The sequence below is a fragment of the Dasypus novemcinctus genome, chromosome X, assembly GCF_030445035.2.
Source record: "Dasypus novemcinctus isolate mDasNov1 chromosome X, mDasNov1.1.hap2, whole genome shotgun sequence".
Taxonomy (NCBI): Eukaryota; Metazoa; Chordata; class Mammalia; order Cingulata; family Dasypodidae; genus Dasypus; species Dasypus novemcinctus.
This window is the reverse complement of record NC_080704.1, coordinates 99,460,597-99,483,069: the sequence shown is the minus strand read 5'-3', so window position 1 is coordinate 99,483,069 and position 22,473 is coordinate 99,460,597. Positions and strand designations below refer to the sequence as shown.

Genomic DNA, 22,473 nt, shown 5'->3' with positions numbered 1-22,473 from the left:
AAAATGTATTATTACAGCTAAGATATAACATATGCTATTGGTGTATCTAGAAGAGAACAATTCTCTTCTAGACAAGTAAAACTATTAATCCTCAAGGATATAAAATAAAAACCTTTTTCAAATATACTTAAAAAAATATCACACCAGAAAGTTAAGATTTTGTAATAGTGTTTTAATACAACTTTCAAATAGATTTTGGTTAAATTTACTAAGTTTAATAATTTTATAATGACTTCTTTTGTCTAATCTGTAAAAGTAATACTACCATATATAAAACAGGATTTAGTACTATAGATAATACACCAAAACATCAAACTAACAAAGTCTAGCATCCATGTACCATAACACTACTAGAAATTATAATTTAATGCAAATATCCTTCCACATTGTATTTTAAGTAACCACTAAACTTCACATTTTAAGAAAATTAATTCAGAGTGCCCTTCCAAAAACTGAAGTATTTATTTAAACATAAAGTCATAAATAAAATAACATACACCTATGGTGATAAAAGCAATTCATAAACCCTTGATCTGAACATCTGAACTAACCAATTACTCTAGTATATTTGAATTCATTACTACCTTTAACACATTTAAATTAAGCAAACACTGTACTTAGCAACAGACAACAAAATGTCTATAACAGGCTAACTCCAAATGTGTAAAATAAGTCAAAGTAAACTTTTTTTTTGGTATTTTAGTGGGCTTCCCTGACTGCAAGTATTTTCTCCTAATATATAGTTAATTCAGAGAAAGAAGCGCCCATGCAATTAAACAATAATTTTCAACTCTTTCTGTACCTTTTCCTTCCCCAAATTCATCCATCCTGGAATGTTTTCACTAACTTGCTGGTAATTCCTACAAATAGTCAAGTCAATTCATCCATCGCTGTCTCCCCCTGGGCTTCAATCACAGTTAGAAAAACATAACAGTTCAAAACCAGTTGGAAAAGAATGCCAGTTTCAAAAGAATGCCAGTTGAGAGCTTCTGTTGAAAAATCCTACTTCCTAGCTGAAAATTCCTACTTCCTAAAAGTCAACAGGTCAACATTACTCGTTTCTAAAAGCAAGGGTCTTCTGAAGAAAAAAAATGTTTTAACTGCCTCAGTTGGTGGATTTAAAAGGCTCCGTATCCACAGTAGAATAGATTTGGCCCTCGATGGTCAGATAATCAATGGCTTGATTGATGACCCTGATGCTCAGGCTGCTAAGCTCAGTCTGGAGCTCCCGAATGCTCCTTCCCTCAGGTCGAGAGCACTCGTGGATCAACCGCAGCACATTCTTCCGGATAAAGTTGAGGCGATATTCACTGTAATCTGTATCATCATCTATGCCTATGAGAAAACAGACGCACTCTCACCAGTGGCCACTTGGTAGGCTCTATTCAGCATCATGTGTGCATTGAAGGTTTCCACAATGTGTCTGGTGAACTCGTTCATGTCCTCCAGGACCCGTATCTTCAATATGTCAAGGCTCTTTGCTTCCCCAGAACTTTTTAGGATACTAAACACTTTGGCATATACCCCAACTGGTAGCAGAATCAGCTCCTGCTTTGCTTTATCTCTGCCAACCCACTGCCCGACCTCAATAAGCTTGGAGGTCATATCATTATTTTGTAAAGAATGTACCGTGGAATACTCTACATGTGTGATTATCCCCATGACAGAGGCCTGGGAAATCTCAATTCCCCAAATCTTGAACACATTGTCCACCAGAGTGGATATGAGCAGCTGGTTTACACAAGGTACAATATCTTGGATCCAGGTCCTAGATCTTCAAGCTTCAGGAGCAGGTGCTGCACCTCCGTCAGAGGATTGGCCACTGGCTCCACTGGCTCCACCTGCAGCAGAACCAACAATATTCCCAAACCCACTCCTGCTTGTCTCAAGAATAACTCAGGCAGATGAAGAAGTGCTGTTTAGCTCCTATTAGTGTGTTCCACAGACTGGCTCAGAGCTAAACAGTGGGCTACAACAGAATGCCTAGACCTTGACTACACAACAACCTGATGCTGCCCAGGGAGCCAGTCAGCTCCCAGAACACAGCTGTATCCAGCCCATCAGGACATGCCAGGTCCTTGCCTAATCCTGTAACTCTTTGGAGAGTGCTTGTAGTTGCTGTACAATATTTTTAAATAACAGGAAACGTCACACCTTTCCCGCCGTCTTTAAAAGAGTGCATTTTTCCAAGGTTTTTTTTTTCCCACTGTTCCTGAATGCAACAACTTCTATACTCACTTCTTCAAGAATTCATTTATTCACTCATTGAATCAGTCAACCATTTGACAGTAATTTCAGGGGTACGTTAAGTGCTAGGTACTACTGTAGAGTGCTAAGAGTTAAATAAAAGGGTGAAAAACCGGCTACCACCTTGTTAGTCATCTCAAAGAACTCACATCCTTTGTCTAAATCTTTAAATCAGAAGCATTCTGGAAGAAATGGAAAGGCAAGCAACTTTGAGTGATTATAATACACAAAGGTGAGTTGCCTCTCAGCACTGCCTTTTAAAAATTTGTATTCTGGAATTCTAATCTCCAGTCATTGTGTCACATGCACTGTAATAATAAATAATATGAAAAATTTCTATTTATACATGAATCTGAACTGTATGACTCAGTTCTAATTTAAGTTTATTTTCAAGGCTCTATGACAGTTCAGGAACATACAAGATATGGGAACCTTTATTATATATTGGGAAAAACATGAATAAAATCAAAAGTAGGTCTCTAATTTTCTACATACATTGTATCTAATTTTTAAACTAAAAATTACAACAGTTTTGTAAGTAGATCATAGAACATTTAGATATTACACTGAATATTTATTTTTCCTTCTGAAATCATTATGTTGCTTTGGATGCTATACTATAAAATTAATGGCCTAAGTAAAGTTAATAAAGGAATAAGAGCCATTGGAATCCACCACTGGCAAGTTACCTTTTCCTTAACAGTACTTTATATTGTTTATAGGTTAAATGTATAGAAACTTAATGAGTTTATTAATATCTTCCTCTTATTCCTTTTTAATTACAACAAAAATTTAGTTCTGCTACCCCAAAATTAAAGAAATGTGTGAAGAGTATATCTAAAACTGGTAAAAGAATGTAAAATTATATTTACTTATGAAGTTTAAAAGTCAATATACAAATAAATATATAAACATCACTAAGTACATAAATAGGTTTCCATGTAAATGTGCAATTTAGCTTGTAGCTCTGTTTTAAATTATCAAGGAGGAATTGAATATACAAGTAATATTTGTATTCTTAAAATTGCACAGTATTAGAGATCAGATTATCTAAACGTATCTTAAATGTTTCCAAACCTCACACAGGCCTTGCTGATTTATTAGCTAACATGAGACCTCTAGTCAGAAAATCTTGAGGTTAAAATAACATAACTAATTATATTCCCAAAAAATTACATACAGAACAAGTTATATTAATCATCCCAAAATGATACAAACTACTTACCTGACAGGATTGCTGGTCAAAGAAACCCTCAGCGATTCCAGGCAGTTCAGAAGTTTCTCATCTGAAATACCAGATCGTAATTCATGAACATATTCTTGTGAAGAGAGGGTGCATTCATGTTTGCTGTTTTTCAGTCCTCCCTACAAAATAAAAGAAAAATACTATTTAATTTTAGACAAACAACAGCTTAAACATTTGTTTAATTAAAATAATGTCTAGAATATATAAACATTTTATTGCAGGAGAAAGTGTGCATAAAGCTAAGCACTTAAAAATTCTTCATCATAGAATTAACTAGGCAAAATTGTTGCATATATCTCAACACTTTCCTCATTCTCATTTAAAAGAAATCTACACTTCTGAGGTTCATGACCTAAGATTCATAGAACATGGACTTGAATTGCACAGAGTCATTTGACAGGGTTGCTCAAGTTTACATTCCAGATACCTTGATTAACATTAGCTGGTGAATCCTTAACGCAGAGGAGGAATATTAGGAATCATCTCATTAATTTTTCCAGTTTCGATGTTTATATTCTATTCCAAACAATATAGTAAAGATGATTAATATAAAACATTATATATTAGCCCAAACTTACTGAAATATGTCTCAGTAATTAATCACTCCATCTCAAAAAACACTTTTGATGGATTTATGTTATTAATCCATATCAATAAAAATGATGTTGAAAAAAGTGAAAAGATTATTAAAAGGCAAAACAATAGTCTATTAGCATATTAGTTGAATCAAATCAATCTAAAGTATTAACCACTTGCCAACTATTTCTTCCTATATTATGCCCATGTTGTAGATTAATCTTAAAAAGGGCATGTATAGAGGGAATATAAAAATGTTTGGATATTCATTGGGTATTACTGTAGTAGAGTTATACACAACGACTGAGGGAGTACTGCATTCTGAGCCGGGGGAGCTCTGTCATATTCCCCAATGGAATACCAACAATCCCCCAAGTGCAAGGGCAAAACCAGTGAAGAAGGATGATCCAGTGATGGGCCCCTGATACTGATGACTATGCTTATGAGCCTGTGTGCTTGAAATTCCAACTAGGCCTAGAGCTACAGGGTACCTAAAAGTTATCTCCTGAGAGCCTCCATGTTGCTCAAATGTGGCCACTCTCCAAGCTAAACTCAGTATGTAAATGCATTACCTTCCCCCCAACATGGCGCATGACTCCCAGGTATGAGCCTCCCTGGCACCAAGGGATTACTACCAATCACCAGCAGCTGGCAATGCAACTAGAAAAAGACCTTGAATAAAAGCCGGAAATGGTAAAGACAAATGAATTTACATGGCTAAGAGACTTCAAAATAAGCAGATACAACCCCAGGTACTAGTACTCCAGAGGGCTATGGAGACACACAGGATCTATGGTCATGGCATATGGCTCTGGAGTTCAGTGCCTTGCCAGTGGTTCTTACTTTGTAATTTGTGCTTCTGAGTGTGATGGAGTTGGACTCAGATGTGACCTCTCTGCACATGCCTCTTCTGTTACTTTTACTGAACCTGTGGATGGCGCTGAGGTTGGTGTATACTCAGGACACTTGAATCTCTGGACTGTCCATGTGCCAGCTGGGCCCTAAGCCTCAGCAGAGTTGCAACACCTACTCTCTGGTTCGTTGGACTTACCCAGGTCAGCTAACAGGGAGATGAAGATGGTCAACCACCACACGAGGGAACAGAGAGTGTCTACAACTGTAAGCAGGAGAATCACATCCATCAGCCATGTGGTATCTAAGCCTCCTCTCGATTAAGAGGTGGAGTGGACATCACCATACCAGGGTCCACAGGATGGAGGAATAATATATGGATTACAGTGGACTTACTGGTAGTCTACTACAGAACTATTGTGACTCTAGCAATAGAAGAAACTGTATCACTGATGTGGAAACAGTGGCCACGGGAGTTGACGAGGGCAGGGAGAGGGAAGAAGAGGTGTGATGTGAGCGCATTTTTGGGACTTGGAATTGTCCTGAATGATATTGCAGAGACAGATGCTGGGCATTATATATACGTCCATAACCCACTGAAAGGATTGGGGGAGAGTGTAAACTACAATGTAAACTATAATCGATGCAGTGTAGCAGTGCTCCAAAATGTATTCACCAAATGCAAAAATGTGCCACAATGATGAAAGAGGTTGTTGATGTGGGAGGAGTGGGGTGGGGCAGGGTGTGGGGTTTACGGGAACCTCTTATATATTTTTTTTTAAAGATTTATTTATTTATTTAATTTCCCCCCCTCCCCTGGTTGTCTGTTCTTGGTGTCTATTTGCTGCGTCTTGTTTCTTTGTCCGCTTCTGTTGTCGTTGGCAGCACGGGAAGTGTGGGCGGCGCCATTCCTGGGCAGGCTGCACTTTCTTTTCACGCTGGGCGGCTTTCCTCACGGGCGCACTCCTTGCGCGTGGGGGCTCCCCCACGCGGGGGACACCCTTGCGTGGCACGGCACTCCTTGCGCGCATCAGCGCTGCGCATGGCCAGCTCCACACGGGTCGAGGAGGCCTGGGGTTTGAACTGCGGACCTCCCATATGGTAGACGGATGCCCTAACCACTGGGCCAAAGTCCGTTTCCCCTCTTATATTTTTTAATGTAACATTTTTTGTGATCTAGGTATCTTTTTATAAAAAAGACAAATAAAAGTTGTAAAAAATTTAGAAAGTCATTAAAAGCATTTATCTTATAGTGACTATTTATTAGCTTAATTTCCAATATATGTAGGGTTATTTCTAGAACTCATTTCATCATAGCTCTTTAGCTCATTGCCTTGCTATAACTATGTAAGTAGTTAGGGAAAAGGCTGGGAAGAAAACATTATCAACACATTCACTGTACTAATAACTCATTGTTTCACAGTCTAGACCCACATCAAAATAAGTTCCTCTTTCCAGTATTATAAATGCATCCCCCTGAGTTATGATTCTAGCTTGTGTACCATTTTCCAAGTTTGTACAAATTTCACTCAATTTCTGCTACATATCTAATCTTGATAAGGTACTTTTCCTCCCAATTTGGTAGAATTCATATCACTAGAGAATGTAGAATTTTAAAAAATAATTTTTAAAATGGGCTGATAATAAGTAGTGGATTCCATAGGGTTTCATAACATTTGACTTTTTATTGAAAATGCCTCAACATTGAAATTGTCAATTATTCTTAATTTTCTGAAATTAAAAAATTCTACTGAAAAATAAATGCTTTAAGCCTTGATAAATTCTTCCAATGTGTAGGGGGACTCTATTCCCTTATAGAGCTGTGGAATAATATTATTATGGTTCTTTAAACATTATGGTAGATGGAATTTATTTGTGTCTCTCTTCTAATCTGTGAAGTCCATGTGTACCAAATGTCTAACATAGTGTCTGAGTTTAGTGAGCCCTTAATAAACGTGTACTATTATTGAATTTGTCCATAACTATTACAGAACAAGGATACAATTTCATACCTTTTGCACCTCTATTTTGTGTAATTACCACTGATTTGATCTTTCTTACTTTGTAAGGATAAATAAATGTTCAACAAGTGTTCTGGATGAGTCATCATAGAGGGCATATAGATGACAAAGTAAAATCATCAATATGAAACTATTTCCTTATTCCTATAACTGGTTTGTCCATCTCCTAAGGCTACAGTTCCACAAGGAATAATAGCAAGAAAACATTTATAGCATGATTTCAAAATTTCAAAATTATACTTTAATTTTTGCTGAATCAAATCACTTTCCACAGTAATATAAACTCTATCAGTAAAAATGAATGGATCGATTTACTACATGCATCAAATAGCCTCTAAAAATTTCTAGTATGAAAAGTTAAAATTTTGCAAGTCTGCAGTCTCATACCAGTCTTATAACAATCCTTAAAGTGATTTTCTTAATTAATGTGTAAAAAGGGCCTGCTATTCCTCACCTGGAGTCTCATAAATAGAGCTTATTCCTGTCAAATGACCTCTATATTTGCAGTTTTCTTTGTCTGAAAGACTCTTACCCCTGGACTCTTAATTGCTGGCTCCCCATCATTCAAGTCTCAGCTCAGGGAAGCAGACTTGGCCCAGTGGTTAGGGTGTCCATCTACCACATGGGAGGTCCACGGTTCAAACCCCAGGCCTCCTTGACCCATGTGGAGCTGGCCAATGCGCAGTGCCGATGTGTGCGAGGAGTGCCCTGCCATGCAGGGGTGTCCCCCGTGTAGGGGAGCCCCATGTGCAAGGAGTGTGCCCATAAGGAGAGCCACCCAGCGCAAAAGAAAGTGCTGCCTAAGAATGGCACCGCCCACATGGAGAGCTGACACAACAAAAAGAAACACAGATTTCCATGCCGCTAACAACAACAGAAGCAGACAAAGAAGACACAGCAAATAGACACAGAGAAAAGACAATGGGGTGGGGGGTGGGGGGGAAGGGGAGAGAAATAAATAAATCTTTTTTTAAAAAAGTCTCAGTTCAACATCCTCCCCTTCACAACCCAGTTATTATCACAACACCACTTTAAAACTCATTTATAGTATTTAAATTTATCTTTTGTAATTTAGTAAATTCCTCCATGAGGCAGGAATATTGCTGCCCTTGTTCACTGCTGAATCCCCAGACCTTAACACAGTGCCTGGCACACAGTAAGCACTGAAAATAAATATGTCTTGAGTGAATGACTGAATGGATGAGGAAAAAGATAAATGAATGACTGGTAAGTTTCAACATGCTGAAGCTTTTAAGCTCAGTTTATCTTTAATTCACAATATTATAGGTCTGACACTTTGAGTTACAATATATTTGGGGATATGGAGTATAGACCAGGCAAAAAGGGATGGTGTATGGCTTTCTAGGCACAACTCAGACTTTGCCACCTGGGGCTGAATCAAAGCCACATCACTTACATGCAAGGTAATCTTTGAGCAGGCTATTTAACTCATCTCTGAGAACCTGTTTGCTCATCTATGAAAAAAGGGGTAACCACCTACCTCCTCTGTTTGTTGTGAGGATTAAATAAGATAGTGCATACAAAGTCCCTAAAATAGGATAAAGTATTTTCTCATAGACACAGAGTAAGCTGCCAATTTCCTTCTACTAACCCATCCTCTACAACATCAGTCTAATACAGGGCCTATGGTCGTGGCTGAGATACTCTCCATGGAACAACTGCCCAACAATTGGCTCAGCTACCCAAGTCTAAGAAACAAATTAAAATTGTGTAATTTAGAGTACACCATGGTTACAGGAAATGGGAGCAAAAAATCTATTGTAGGAAGACAGAAAATAAATAATCTTACAGAATAAATGTCATTTACCAAGCTTTGAATGAGTTTGGGGTTTTAACGTAAGTTCATATTTGATCATTATGAAAATATGATAGAATGTTAGGGCTGAACTGGTCCTTGAAGATCAGCTCTTCAAAGATAGAAATAGAGAACTGAGGTGATTGCCCAAGATCACATAATTAATGAGGTTGCTGGACCAAAACACAAATATTCTGGTCTTCCGGTCTCTCCTTTTTCTACTATACTTCATTTTTTCCCCCAATATTGAATAAAAACATTAAAACAACAAGTATTTACTTCTGAAATCTATATTATAAAATGTCAAAGAATCTTCAGCATAATCAATATGGTGCAACATAATATTAAAGGTATCTCCTAAAAACAAAACAGTGCAACAGAGTAAACTACTTTTCTATACATTTAATAAGGCTGTAATACAAGAATGGCTTACTATTAACATCCTGTTCTGATACTGAACAAAGGAAACAACTAAATAATGAATGGTTAATAATGGAAATTTTAACTAGCTACTCTGTAGTAAATTAATGAAAATTGCCATTGTGCCCACCATTTGATCTTTAAAAAATAACCCAGACAAAGATAGCAATTAGCATATATTATGCTACTCGAAAGCTAGGTGAACAAAAAGATTTCCCAATTTGAAGGCACTCCTTAATTTGAAAATCATTAGGATAGAGATACTTGTTGATGTGGTTGTGTTTGTATTATTCTAAGGCAGTACACAAAGAATTAAAGATATATTGGGTCAGTTTAATAATCACGTTTCCCCTACTCTGACATGAAATGTTAACATGAAAACAAGACAAGCAATATTCTAAAAAGATCATTTAAATTTTCAGTGGAGACATTCCTTCTGTTTTTAAATTGACTTACTCTGAGTATGATTCGTCATTCTTTAATGTAAATAAGTAAATACAGATTTCCTTCTAATTTTGAGGAAAGGCTTCATAGTGTTAAACTGTAAAGGTATCTTGCAGCAGACACGGGGTAGAACTATTGATTGTACAGAGAACTTTTCAGCTACAGAGGGCACTCATATAGCAATTTATGCTATCAGTGGTGCCATCTTCAAATAGGAAGGACAATAAAATTATCAAGAAAATAGGAATATTGCTACTGTTACTGGCCATGATTTATAAACTCTGATAGAGTCATGCTTGTCTACTTTAATCAAGTGGGTTTCTTATCTACCATTATGGTTCTTTGAAAAGGCAATGTTATAGATTAACAAATTTGGAATTACATCTACAAAGGGTTTCCAGTGTTGTTTTTTGAGAGGCTCCTATATTTCAGAAACCTAAGAAACAAAAAAAAAACATTTTCTTCATCATCAGATCCTTAAGCTCATATAGGAAAAGGAAATACAAAGTAAATGTCCAATACAAGTCAATCTACCTGTTTATTCTGATAGCAGTGAATTTGGTGGGCATTAGAACTCTGAACATGATGCTAAACCTCTAAATGGCATCTCTACATTCATATAAAGAAAACATCTCTTAAATGGAAAAGTCTTTCAGAGACATAAATAACAAAAGGCAAAAGTTCCATTAAATGATTTGATAGCGAAAGCAAATTAAAACATTTAATGTTATTTAGAATGAGTCGAGTGAAAGAAAATTAAAACTTTAATCTTATTTAGAATGAGTGGAGTAAAAGCAAATTAAAACATTTAATATTTTGAATAATCAAGCTGTATAATAAGCAATGAATCTGACATGTTTCTCTATCATTTCAAATATATTTGTAGTCTACCCTATACTTAAAATCTATCTACACTTACATTTTAAAATTAATATTAAGCAATTATAGTTGAGAAGGTGCATATGTGAAAATGACACTAAGAAAATCTTTAAAACTATAAAGTGTGTGCACTAGCATTTTTTACAAAGCCGTTTACCACCACATAGAGGACTTGATAAAAGAAAGCATTATGTTTTATCATTTACTTGACAGAGGCCCATGACATATATCAGATAATGAAATGTAAATAGGTATTTAGGAAGTCACCCAGGTGTTCTTAATCTGGGGTCCCATACAAGGGGCATGTGAACTTGGAAGAGAAGAAATTACATGTTTATTTCCAGTAACCTCTAAGTAAAATTTAGGGCTGCTTTCAGTTATGAATGGCAACAACAAACCACAGTGGTATTAATATGGGCTGGGGGGGGGGCCTGTGTTTCTTCATAAATAACCTAGACTGTGTGTGTAAACTAAATGTGTTAATTCAAGCTTAACTGGAATGTGGAGAGTATGTGTTAATTCAAGCTTACTTGGAGAGTATGTGTTAATTCAAGACCTATCTGATACTCAGATAAAACACTTGAAACTCTAAGAAACTAACAAAGAGTCCTTTTGCGTGTAAGCACCATTTGACTCACCACTCCTACATCTTCTGTATAAAAGAAAATCAAAGATCCTATTCAGGGCTTGAGTTTCTGAACAAGAGTACCCAAGCCCGGCCAGTCATTAATAAATTTTCCTTCCCAAGAATATTACTGAGTCCTGGCCTTACATATGGGATCACTGAATCTCTCTGCTTCCACATTTCCCGGGGCCTCGTCCAGAATAACAAAGAAGGCCAGAGATGGCAACACTTTGCTGCCCCTTTAGGATATCGCCGAGGAAGTCGGGAGGGCTCAGGTGAACCCCAAATCTGGGCACCCCTGGACTTCTTTCAGTCCAGAAAAAGGATGTGGGCTCCGTCAGAGTCCTCCCAGTGACAATTGGATGCACCAGAAGGTCTAAAAGGAAATTCTCTGAACGAAAAAATTCTACACACGGAACAGGTAAGACCAAGTGCGGGGCATAGTATCAGGAAATGTAACTTTAGACGTAAGAAAGGGAGACTGATCAGTTCCCAAAGAAGGCCCAATATCTCCAAAAATTCAGGGGGGAAGCCATCTTCTCCAGGTCTGAAAGAAAAGAAAACAAGCCTGATATTTAAGTTTAGCTAACTGCGAGGTTGCATCTGGTTCTGGTTCTGCCTTCACTAAGATAGTGAAGGTTTGATTATATTGGAAAGGGACATTGATGGGTTTAAGTCCTAAAGCATCATAAAAAATTGGTCTGGATTTGGAAAATCTTGGTTACATAAAAATGGACTGGTTTGAATATGAGTTAAACAGTGGAAAGGTTTAGCCAGAAACAAGTTGTTTTTTGTTTTTTTGCTGGATTGCAAATGAGCTTGTTTTGTAAACAGCAAGGGTAGGCAAAAAGTCCTGTTAAAAGTTTGGTGTTAGAAGATCCCCCTCGCTAAGGTTGCAATAATTAACAAGCTGTAGCTCAAAAATGGCCATACTGGAAAAATGAAAATTATGAGTCATATTGATAGGCTTTGTGTTTCTGTCAGTGTTTATTTAATGCCAGTGTATATTTCCATGCCTTCAGATACTAGTAAATTGTGTGAAATAGTGAACTTTGGTTAAGCTGGAGCCCCTCCCTTGCCAATGGCAAAGGACTGGAAAAATTAATAATTTATAAAGCAAACTGCAATGCCTGAAAGTGCGCATGCTGTGCTCTTGTGCTCTAAACCCATACCAAACCTTTGTACGCCACTATTGCTATTTGCCAGGGCTCGGGAATTCCTGTGTCCACGCCACTTGCCTAGGCTTGTGGAAACTAGCCCCAGGCAGGATGACTAGGTCATAGATGGGTGGCTTAAATCATGGCCCTGCCAAGACAAAAGTCAACCCGGGAGACCACTGGGCCCTACAAAGCTTCTTCAAGACATTTTAACAGCCATTCTTTGGGCTTGCCTACCATTGCCTTCTCCCACTCTCTCCACTAGGGTAGTAAATGGCAATGGTGGAGAGCCAAGGGCTTACCCCTCCCAGTGGGTTCAGGTCTTTGGAAGCCACATTTCTGTTTACAAATGAGAAAACTAAAGTTTACAAATGTTAAGCAACTTATCTGGGGACAAGCTAGTAAGAGATCCAAACTCCAGTCTGTCTCAACTTCTTGGTGAGGTCTGAATGCCATGCATAACTTTGCCCTTGCCTACCTCTACAGCCTCATCTGATTCCATCCCCCAACCCCCACTCACTACCTTCCGGCCACGGTGGTCTATTCTCTAGCATTCAAGCACCTCAAGCCCAGTCCCCTATTATGATTTTTTACATATGGTCTTCCCTCTGCTTGTAAGGCTCCTTTCCTGAATCTGTACATGGTGATCTCCTTCCTATCATTAAATATCACCTCCTCACATACGTTATCCCTGACCATCCCATGCAACCACCATTGAAATAGCATATTAAAGCACACAATATTGGTGGACGTGGTGGGGTATATGGGAAGCCCCTATTATTTTCAATGAAACTTTTATGTAATCTAAAATGAAGGGAAGTGGATGTGGCTCAACTGATAGAGCTTCCACCTACTATATAGGAGGTCCAGAGTTTGATACTGAGGTCCTCCTAGCCTGTGCGGTGAGCTGGCCCATGCAGAGTGCTGCCAAGTGCAAGGAGTTCTGCCCCGCACAGGGATGACCCCCCGTGAGTGCCACCCCATGCAGGAGTGCCCCGCACACAGTAGTGCCCCACACCCAAGGATTGCCACCCTGCATAGGAGTGCAGCCTGCCCAGGAGTGATGCTGCCCACACAGAAAGCTAACACAGCAAGATGACAAAACAAAAAGAGACACAGAGAAGAGACAACAGATGCAATGAACTAGAGAGCTGAGGTGGCACGGGACTGATCACTTTTCTTCCACTCCAGAAGGTACCAGGATGGGTTCCCAGAGCTGCCTAGTGAGAACACAGATACAGAAGAACGAACAGCAAATGGGCACAGAGAGCAGACAATGGGAGGGGGGGTTAATAATTTCAAAATAAATTTAAAAACGAAGTGAAAAAATACAACAAAAACAAAACACACAATATTTCTGGGGGATCCTAAATACTACTTGAAATTTTCTTTGTTTATTCATCTGGTGTTATTCTCCCCTTTACTCAAACATAAGTTTCATGAGAGGAGGTTTGTTTCTCTTTATAAGAGCTGCATTCCCAGGCCATAAAATACTGTCAGGAACACATTAATTTGTTGGATGGATGGATGGATGGATGGATGGATGGATTCAAACACTATGTAAACAACCAGCAAGAGGGCAGCAGAGTAAGGAGCTCTAGAGTCAGCTCAGGCTACAGGGCAGATAGTCAACACCCAGAGCTCAACGGAGCTAGCTGAAACACCTGTTTGGGGGCTCCAGGAGGCCAGAAGAGCATCCTGTCACAACCTTGAAGAAAAGGAAGGAGGAAAATGCCCATCTGCAGAGAATATTCACAAGTAGAGCACTCCATGCCCTGGAGGCTGATGCCCATCCTCCACTGGAGGCACAAGCCAACTTGGGAACTGTTCCACTGCTGGAATTGAAAGTTCCACTTCCCAAAAATGGGAAGGAAGAGACATTTGGGAACAAACTTCAGCTTTTGATGAGTAAATCCAGTGGGCTGAAGTATAATCCTGACAATAGCTAAAGTTTGAGCCTCTCCAAGTCAGAAAGAGGCCAGAAGCCGCTATCTTAACTCCACGCCGAGTATGAGGAGAAGCGGGGTAGACTGAAAACCACAGTGCTGGTGGGCCCAGCTTCTTTCCATCCAGATCCGAATGCAGCTCTAGCCTAGGCCCCAGCACAAAGTCAAGCAGGGAGTATGCTGCAGGGACCTGCGCCAGCCTCTCTGGGAAATTACTGGCCTAGCCGTGGAGGCTGGTGATTGTCCTACTCTGGCAGCAGAGGCCGCCCCAGGAGCTATTCTGTGGCTGGAGTTGGAAGCTCCATTTCCTAGAAACAAGGGGGAAGGAGACAGTTGGCTGCTGATTTCGGCTACTGATTGGTAGACTCAGCTGGCTAAGGTATAACCGTAGGAACTGCTGGGGTGTGAACCTGTCCAAGTCAGAAGGAGTCCAGGGACTGCCATTCCACTCCCAGCTTGAGGGGAAGCTGGACTAACCAAAAATCACAGTGACTGCAGGAACTGGCTTCTTTTACCCAGATTGGCCTCCAGCCCTACCTATGGCTGGCACAGACTGAAAATGCGAAGTATACTAGGACAACTGCAGTCATCGTGGACCTGAACTGCATAGATTGCTACAAACACCAGCAGTACCATCCCCGACCCAGGCAGGGGAGAAAGAGGCTTGAAACTTCATCAGTCTCTCTGGGCAAATATAGTCTAGGCCTGCATGACTTGGATTATTCCACACACCTGTGACCCTGTCCCTAGCCCTGGCAAAGGAAAAAGTTGGGAGAAGCTTCACTGGTCCCTGATGCAATGAGGGCAGCTTGAGCCTCCACAGCTTAAAGCACCAATTACAATCCTGGCTCCTACTGCACAACGAGCAAAAGAGAAAGTGAAGGAAGCCCTAAACTAAAGAGAAAAACTGCACATAGAATAAATACTCTAGTAATCAACATGCAAAGACACCAACAAAAAATTACAGTCCACACCAAGAAAGAGGAAGCTATGGCCCAGTTAAAGGAACAAAATAAGACTCTAGATGATATAAAGGAGTTGAGAAAACTTATCACAGATGTTCAAACAAATCTCCTTAATAAATTCAATGAGATGGCTAAAGAGATTAAGGATATTAAGAAGATGAGCACAAAGAAGAATTTGAAAGAATACATACAAAAATAGCAGATCTTATGGGAATGAAAGGTGCAATAAATGAAATTTTAAAAACGTTGGGATCATATAACAGCAGATTTGAGGAGACAGAAGAAAGGATTGGTGAGCATGGAGAAATGACGTCTGAAAATGAATATACAAAAGAACAGATGAAAAAGAGAATGGAAAAAATTGAACAAAGTCTCAGGAAACTAAATGACAGCAAAAGGCATGCAAACATACATGACATGGGTGTCCCAGAAGGAGAAGAGAAGGGAAAAGGGGCAGAAGGAATATCTAAAGAAATAATGGTAGAAATTTTCCCAACCTTATGGAATGACATAGGTATTCATGTCCTAGAAGTACAATGTACTCCCATCTGAAAAAAATCCAAATAGACCAACTCCAAGACAAATACTCATCAAAATATCAAATGCCAAAGACAAACAGAGAATTCTGAGAACAGCAAGAGAAAAGCAATGCATAACATATAAGGGATACCCAATAAGATTAAGTGCTGATTTCTCACCAGAAACAACAGAGGCAAGAAGACAGAGGTATGATACATTTAAGATACAACAAGATTGAAATTTCCAGCCAAGAATCTTATATGCAGCAAGACTATCTTTAAAAAATGAAGGTGAGATTAGAATTAGATTATTCATAGATAAACAGAAACTGGGAGAATTTCTAAGCAAGAGACCAGATTTTCAGGAAATCTAAAGGGTATGCTAGAGCCTAAAAAGCAAAGACAGGAGAGAAAGGCCTGCAAGAGAGTCTAGAAATGAAGATTATATCAATAAAAGTAGGCAAAAGTATCAAAAGAGTAGGGAAAATAAAATATGACAGTTAAAACTCAAATAGTCAGGAATAAATTTAACCAACGATGTAAAGCACTTGTATTTGGAAAACTTCAACAATCTTAAAAGAAATTTTAAAAAGTCCTAAATAACTGGAAGAATATTCCAATGCTCATGGATTGGAAGACTAAATATCATTAAGATGTCAGTTCTACTCAAACTGATATACAGATTCAATGCAATCCTGATAAAAATTCCACCAGCATTAAAAAAAAAACTGAAAACATGATCATCAAATTCATTTCGAAGGGTAAAGTGTCCTGAATAGCAAGAAACATCATAAAAAGGAACAGCAAACCCTTATTTCCAGACTTTAAATCATATTACCTAGGTATAATGGTAAAAACAGGAAGTTACTGGCATAAAGACAGACACATAGACCAACGGAACCAAATTTTCTATTCAGAAACAGACCCTCACATGTACGGTCAAGTGATTTTTGACTAGACTGTCAAACCCACACAGCTTAGGCAGCACAGTGCACTCAACAAATAATGCTGAAAGAATTGGATCTCCATAGTGAAAGAGGGAAAGAGGACACCTATCTCACATCTTATCCAAAAATTAACTCAAAATGGATAAGTAACCTAAAAATAAAAGCAAGAATCATAAAACTTCTAGAAGAAATTGTAGGAAAATATCCTCAACACCTGGTGGTAGGTGGTGGAATCTTAAGGGAGTTAAGCAGAGGACTGAGATGGACTACTGATGTTTAATGTATGTACGCGTTTTAATTAGCTTTACTGTAAAAGTGTGGAAATGTGTAGAGTGGATGGTTACACACACAGTGAGTAACAGCTTGTTAATAAATGGGGATATGGCTGATAATGGTAGTCTAGGGATGTAAATGCTAACTGACAGAATGCTAGAGAATAATCTAGGAACTGAACAGCACAGTAAACCAAGGGGTGGATGAGAATCGTGGTTGATGGTACAGATGCAAGAGTATCCTTTGTGAGCTGGAGCAAATGTACATCACTATTGCAGGGTGTTGGGAATGTGGAGAAGCATGGGAAAAACGCAGCTGGAGTGACCTATGGGGTGTGGTTAGCAGTAATAATATAATATTCTTGCATCAATGTGAAAGATGTACTGTGTTGATAATGAGGCAGTATTGGAAATGTGAGCCAAATGTACACTATGGACATGGTAACAATCAGATGATATTATATTATCTGTAGCAAATGTTCCATCACAGTGTGGTGTATTGATGGAGGGGTGCTGTTTGGTAATTCTGCACATGCGCGTGCTAGTTTTATACGTTTACAACTTCTGTCATAAAAAAATATATTGAAAAAATGACAGGGTGGGTTGGAGGAAAAACATACCAAATTTAAGATAAGGACTTATGATTAGTAGTAAGATTTAGACAATATTCTTTCATAATTTGTGAGAAATGTCTCACAACAATGCAAGGTGTTTGTGGAAGGTTGATGTATGGGACCCCTGTATGATGTTACGCATGTTTGCTTTTTAAGTTCACAACTTTTACTATACATTTCATTGTATATGTATATTTAAATATAAATGATATATAAAGATAATAATAATAGGGTTGGTTGGGGGAAAAATACTTTAGTTAGTAGTAATATTTTCACAATACTCTTTAATCATTAGTTAAAAAGATTTGACAGTGCAAGTTATTGGTTGTAGGGTGAGTTATGAGAGTCCTGTATGATGTTATTTATGCTTGTCTTGTAAATTCACAACTATTATTATACACATATTGTTTATGTATATTTATGTATGATGATATACTTCAATAAATTAATTTTTTAAAAGAACGTGTAAACTCAGTGATTAAAATAGACACACACCCACACCAAACTTGGAAAGCTGATGAAATACAGGTGATTTTTTTACAGGACTATAAATCATCTTGGTAGAAAAACAAATTGTAGCAAATTTCCCTGAAACACTTTATAGTACTTCAAGTATACTTTTAATCTTCATGGGAACAAACATCTCACCTTAAGTAAGATTTCCTTGCTTTTAGATAAATCTATACCCTCTGTCCATCCTGGAAACAAACCTGTAGATGCTTTACCTTACACAAACCTGTAGATAAATTCTCCTTCTTAATCTCTCTGAGACCCATAAATAAGACCATTTGATCAGCCTGGCAGTCAACATCCCACATATGCAATTTTAGATGACCAGGAAGCAGTGTGAGAGATTTTACTAAATTTAGTTGACAATTAAACACACCACCAGCACTAACAGGCAGTGTGCTGAGAAGGAAAAATCGCTGGAGTGGAAATCATGGCACTTAGGTTTTAAGCCTTGCTCAGTCACCAGTTTACTGTGTGCCATTAGACACACACAAGTACCCTGGGTAAATCTGTTTCCCCCTCTTATGAAGACAAGCATGTTGAGTTAGAACACTATCTCTCAGGTGTCTTGCAGCATTAACAATCCACAGTCCTAGATAAAAAAGGAAGAAAGATATTGCCTAAGGTCTAAGAGCAAGAGTGACCAAATTTAAGGCCAAAAATGGGGCAGAAACACACACATCCCAGACAGCCTATATCTCTCATTAAGAGCACTATTAGGGAAGTGAATTTGGCCCAATGGATAGGGTGTCTGCCTACCACATGGGAGGTCCACGGTTCAAACCCTGGGCCTCCTTGGCTCGTGTGAAGCTGGCCCATGCGCAGTGCTGATGCCCACAGGGAGTGCTCTGCCACGCAGGGATGTCCCCCGCGTGGGGGAGTCCCCCGCGTAAGGAGTCCGCCCCGTAAGGAGAGCCGCCCAGCGCCAAAGAAAGTGCAGCCTGCCCAAGAATGGCACCGCACACATGGAGAGTTGACACAACAAGATGATGCAACAAAGATGCAACAAAAAGAAACACAGATACCCGGTGCCACTGATAAGGATAAAATTCATCAGAGAAGAACACACAGCAAATGGACACAGACAGCAGACAACTGGGGGGGGGGGGGAGGAATAAATTAAAAAAATAAAATATATTTTTTTAAAAGTGCAATATTATACAGGGATCCCAAATCCCACATGACTTGACAAAATTTCATTTTCTGTTGCTGCATAGAAAAATTGGTGAAGAGATGATTTACTACTCCATCAGTATATTAAATAATTCTTTACTTCATTCACCATCCACTGTAAATTTCACTAATTTGTATAACTCAAAGCCAGTGTCTTTTTCTTTAGTGGTTCACATGATTCTTCAGGAAAATTTCTATTGCCCAATGTGCGATACACTTATATTGCTAAAATATTAGAACAGTCTAGGCTTGGCAGGGGTCTCCTTTCCTCCAACATATCATTCATTTACTGAAGCACAAAAATCTATATGGGGGAAGCCTTTTTAAGAGAAATATCACATGCATTAGTCAGTTTATAAATGTAGATCTCACAACAGGCCTACTATCAAGCAGACTAATTACCTGAAAGGAAAAATAAACAAAAAACTAAAGGGCAAAACTTCTAATCTTATCCCAGAAAATAATTAATTATATAGCTTTAAACAATGCACAAGCACTTGGGAGTCAAAATAAAAACAATTTGGTATAAATTCTGAATTTTGAGAATAAGAAGAGTGAAGAAATGCTCTGGGTTCTTAGAAAGTTCAGTGTATATGTAAAATACTTTTACCAAAGACATTAATTATTTCAAAGAACCTTTTAGCTCCGACAGTATATTAGCTAAATTGGAAGTAAGAAACAGATGACCTTCATGTGTTTTTTTGCGTGTTACTTTTGTTTTTTAATCTCAACCAGCACATTATTTCACTCGGTAAACGTTTACTGAGCAACTGCTATGTGCTAGACACTGGTATACAAACATGTCTAAGACATAGAGCTCGAAGGTTGAAGAGGATGAGAATATCATTTTCTTTACCAGGTTTTCAAATGAAAACTTCTAAATGAGGCTTATCAATTATTTAATTTTGTGGTCTAACTGTTCCCCTCATCCCAAGATTGCTAATTCTTAAAAAAAATAAGAAGATTAATTTATAGATAGAACTTTGACAAATTCAGGGAAAAAATATTTTATTTTAAGCAGTGAGGTTAAATTAATTATTCATACCACTATTTAATAGCCCACTTATTAAACTGAACTATCATAAATTAGTAAAGCAAAACAATCTTATGCTATTTTCAGACTTACCATGTTAACTCATGATGGCTTTTTTTAAAGGATAGAGTCTCCTTTTTCTATTTTTATGTAATATATTATAAATACAAAAGAATACACATAAAGTATATGTAGGTTATGAAACAGAAACTAATTATTCGTAAGCCCAATATCAATACTTCCTACATCTGAGAAATCCTGTGGTCAGTCTAAACTTTGTAAAAGGAAACAATAAAGGTTTTAAGTTAATTAAAATATACTGGTTTTAATAAAATATTAATAAATGTATTGTAATTATTTATTAAGTTATTAGTAAAATACACCATTAATAATATATTATCATGTATGAATATATACTTTAATTATTTTTAATGGAAATATATTTTAGGGATTGAGAAGTTTAAAAGTATAAAAATACATTTCTACCATTCATTCAAATTTTAGATTGACTTTAATATTTGGCATTTGATATTTGAACTATTTTGAATGAATAAAAAAGATATTTGAAAATAAAATTTCGTTAAGCCCTCAAACATCACTGCAAGGTGAGGCGTATTATCCCCATTTTACAGATAGTGAAAAATGGAGCTGGAAAAAGAACCTAGGGCATTGGACTTCCAGTCCAGGGTCCTATCCATTATTCTCTCTCTCTCACACCTTTGGAACTTCTCATTCTCCTAAAATGCTGTTCAGGATTGCTTATTCTCCAAAGGACTGACTCAGTCATCAAAGCTACTAAGATAAAAAACTTAGAAAAAAATGTTTTAGTTTGGGCATTTAACAGAATAGTACAATATAACAGAGTAATCACCCAGAACAAAAAATCATTCCAAGTGTACAAAAAAAAACTTTTCTGATTGCCTCCAAATACATTAATCCTAAGCTTTAAATATGTACATAAAATTTTTGTTTAAAGAAGTAATTTGATAATAGGGTACATACCAGAAATTATATATTTATTGTTGCTGAATATAGTTAAAGAACTAAAAGCCCTGCCCATGTGGTAAGATACGTATTCTTTTACCATGCTGGTAGAAACATGCAGGTTTCGTATAACTCTTCTGGAAATCCATCTGATAGGGGGAAAAAAACAAAACCAAAAAACCAAGAGCCTCAAAAAGTATGCATTCTCTTTGACTTATTCTTGCTATTTCTAGGAATCGATCATAGTAACTAATCTGAATTGTACACTGAGACTTATGCAATAGAAGTTTGGTGACATTTTTATATAATAGGGAAATGTATAAACACTTTATATGCCCAAATGTAGGAAAATAAAGGGGATAAACTACGGTGCCTACTTAAAACAGAATATTATGCAACAGTTAAGAGTTTGAACAATGTGGAAATATATCTTTGGGTCAATGTTATTTGAAATGAGCTGTAAAATTGTACATACAGCATGATTTCAGCTATGTAAAATGTTTGAAAATCTGTGACAATTTTAATGGTAATTATCCTCTAAACACCCACACCTTGCACCATGGATCCTCCCCCCTGCCAAAGTTGTAACTATTCTGTAATCCAAAACCCCTCAAAGAGCAAAGAAAAAAATTTTTTTGCATTGGAGCACTATCTTTTTAATTATAATATTAACACCAAGAACAATGCTACATGTAATACATGTTCAGTAATTGTTTGAAATGAAGGAGTTACCCATTAAATGTTTGAATGACTGAGTCATTGTAATAGTGATACCTCACTAGGTTAATGAACATTCCCCCTATCTTTATTTTTTTTGTCTTTATTTATTTTAATGTTACATTTTAAAGTTATGAGGTCCCCATATACCCCCCACCCCTCTCATCCCACTGCTCCCATGACAACAACCTCCTCCATCATCATGGGACATTCATTGCACTTGATGAATGCATCGCTGAGCACTGCTGCATCACATGGCCAATGGTCTACATTATAATTTACACTCTCCCCCAGTTCACCCAGTGGGCCATGACAGGACATACAATGTCCAGTAACTGTCACTGCAGTACCACTCAGGACAACTTCAATTCCTGAAAATGCCCCCACATAACATCTCTTCTTCCCACTCCCAACCCTCGGCAGCTACCGTGGCCACTTTCGCCACATCAACACTACATTTACTTCCATTACTAATCACAATAGTTCCAGAATAGAGTATCAGTAAGTCCAC

The 22,473-nt window shown here is 37.8% G+C and overlaps 2 protein-coding genes across 11 annotated transcripts in view; both read right to left on the bottom strand.

Annotated features, from left to right (window-relative positions):
* DIAPH2 (diaphanous related formin 2) overlaps nucleotides 1-22,473 on the bottom strand; it is a 1,008,307-nt gene that overhangs the window by 761,506 nt on the left and 224,328 nt on the right. For all 10 annotated transcript variants that reach the window (XR_009184437.2, XM_004477009.4, XM_004477011.4 and 7 more), the window contains one exon: nucleotides 3,473-3,612. Coding sequence is in view for 9 of the 10 variants with exons in the window: in XM_004477009.4 (XP_004477066.1) it covers nucleotides 3,473-3,612 (140 nt within the window). In the remaining variant the exon portion in view is untranslated. The remainder of the gene's footprint in view (nucleotides 1-3,472; nucleotides 3,613-22,473) is intronic.
* RPA4 (replication protein A4) lies at nucleotides 327-3,358 on the bottom strand. The gene is given in 3 exon segments (XM_071213246.1): nucleotides 327-1,338; nucleotides 1,341-1,774; nucleotides 3,330-3,358. Coding segments are annotated over 3 exon segments (696 nt in total). The 3' UTR covers nucleotides 327-1,105.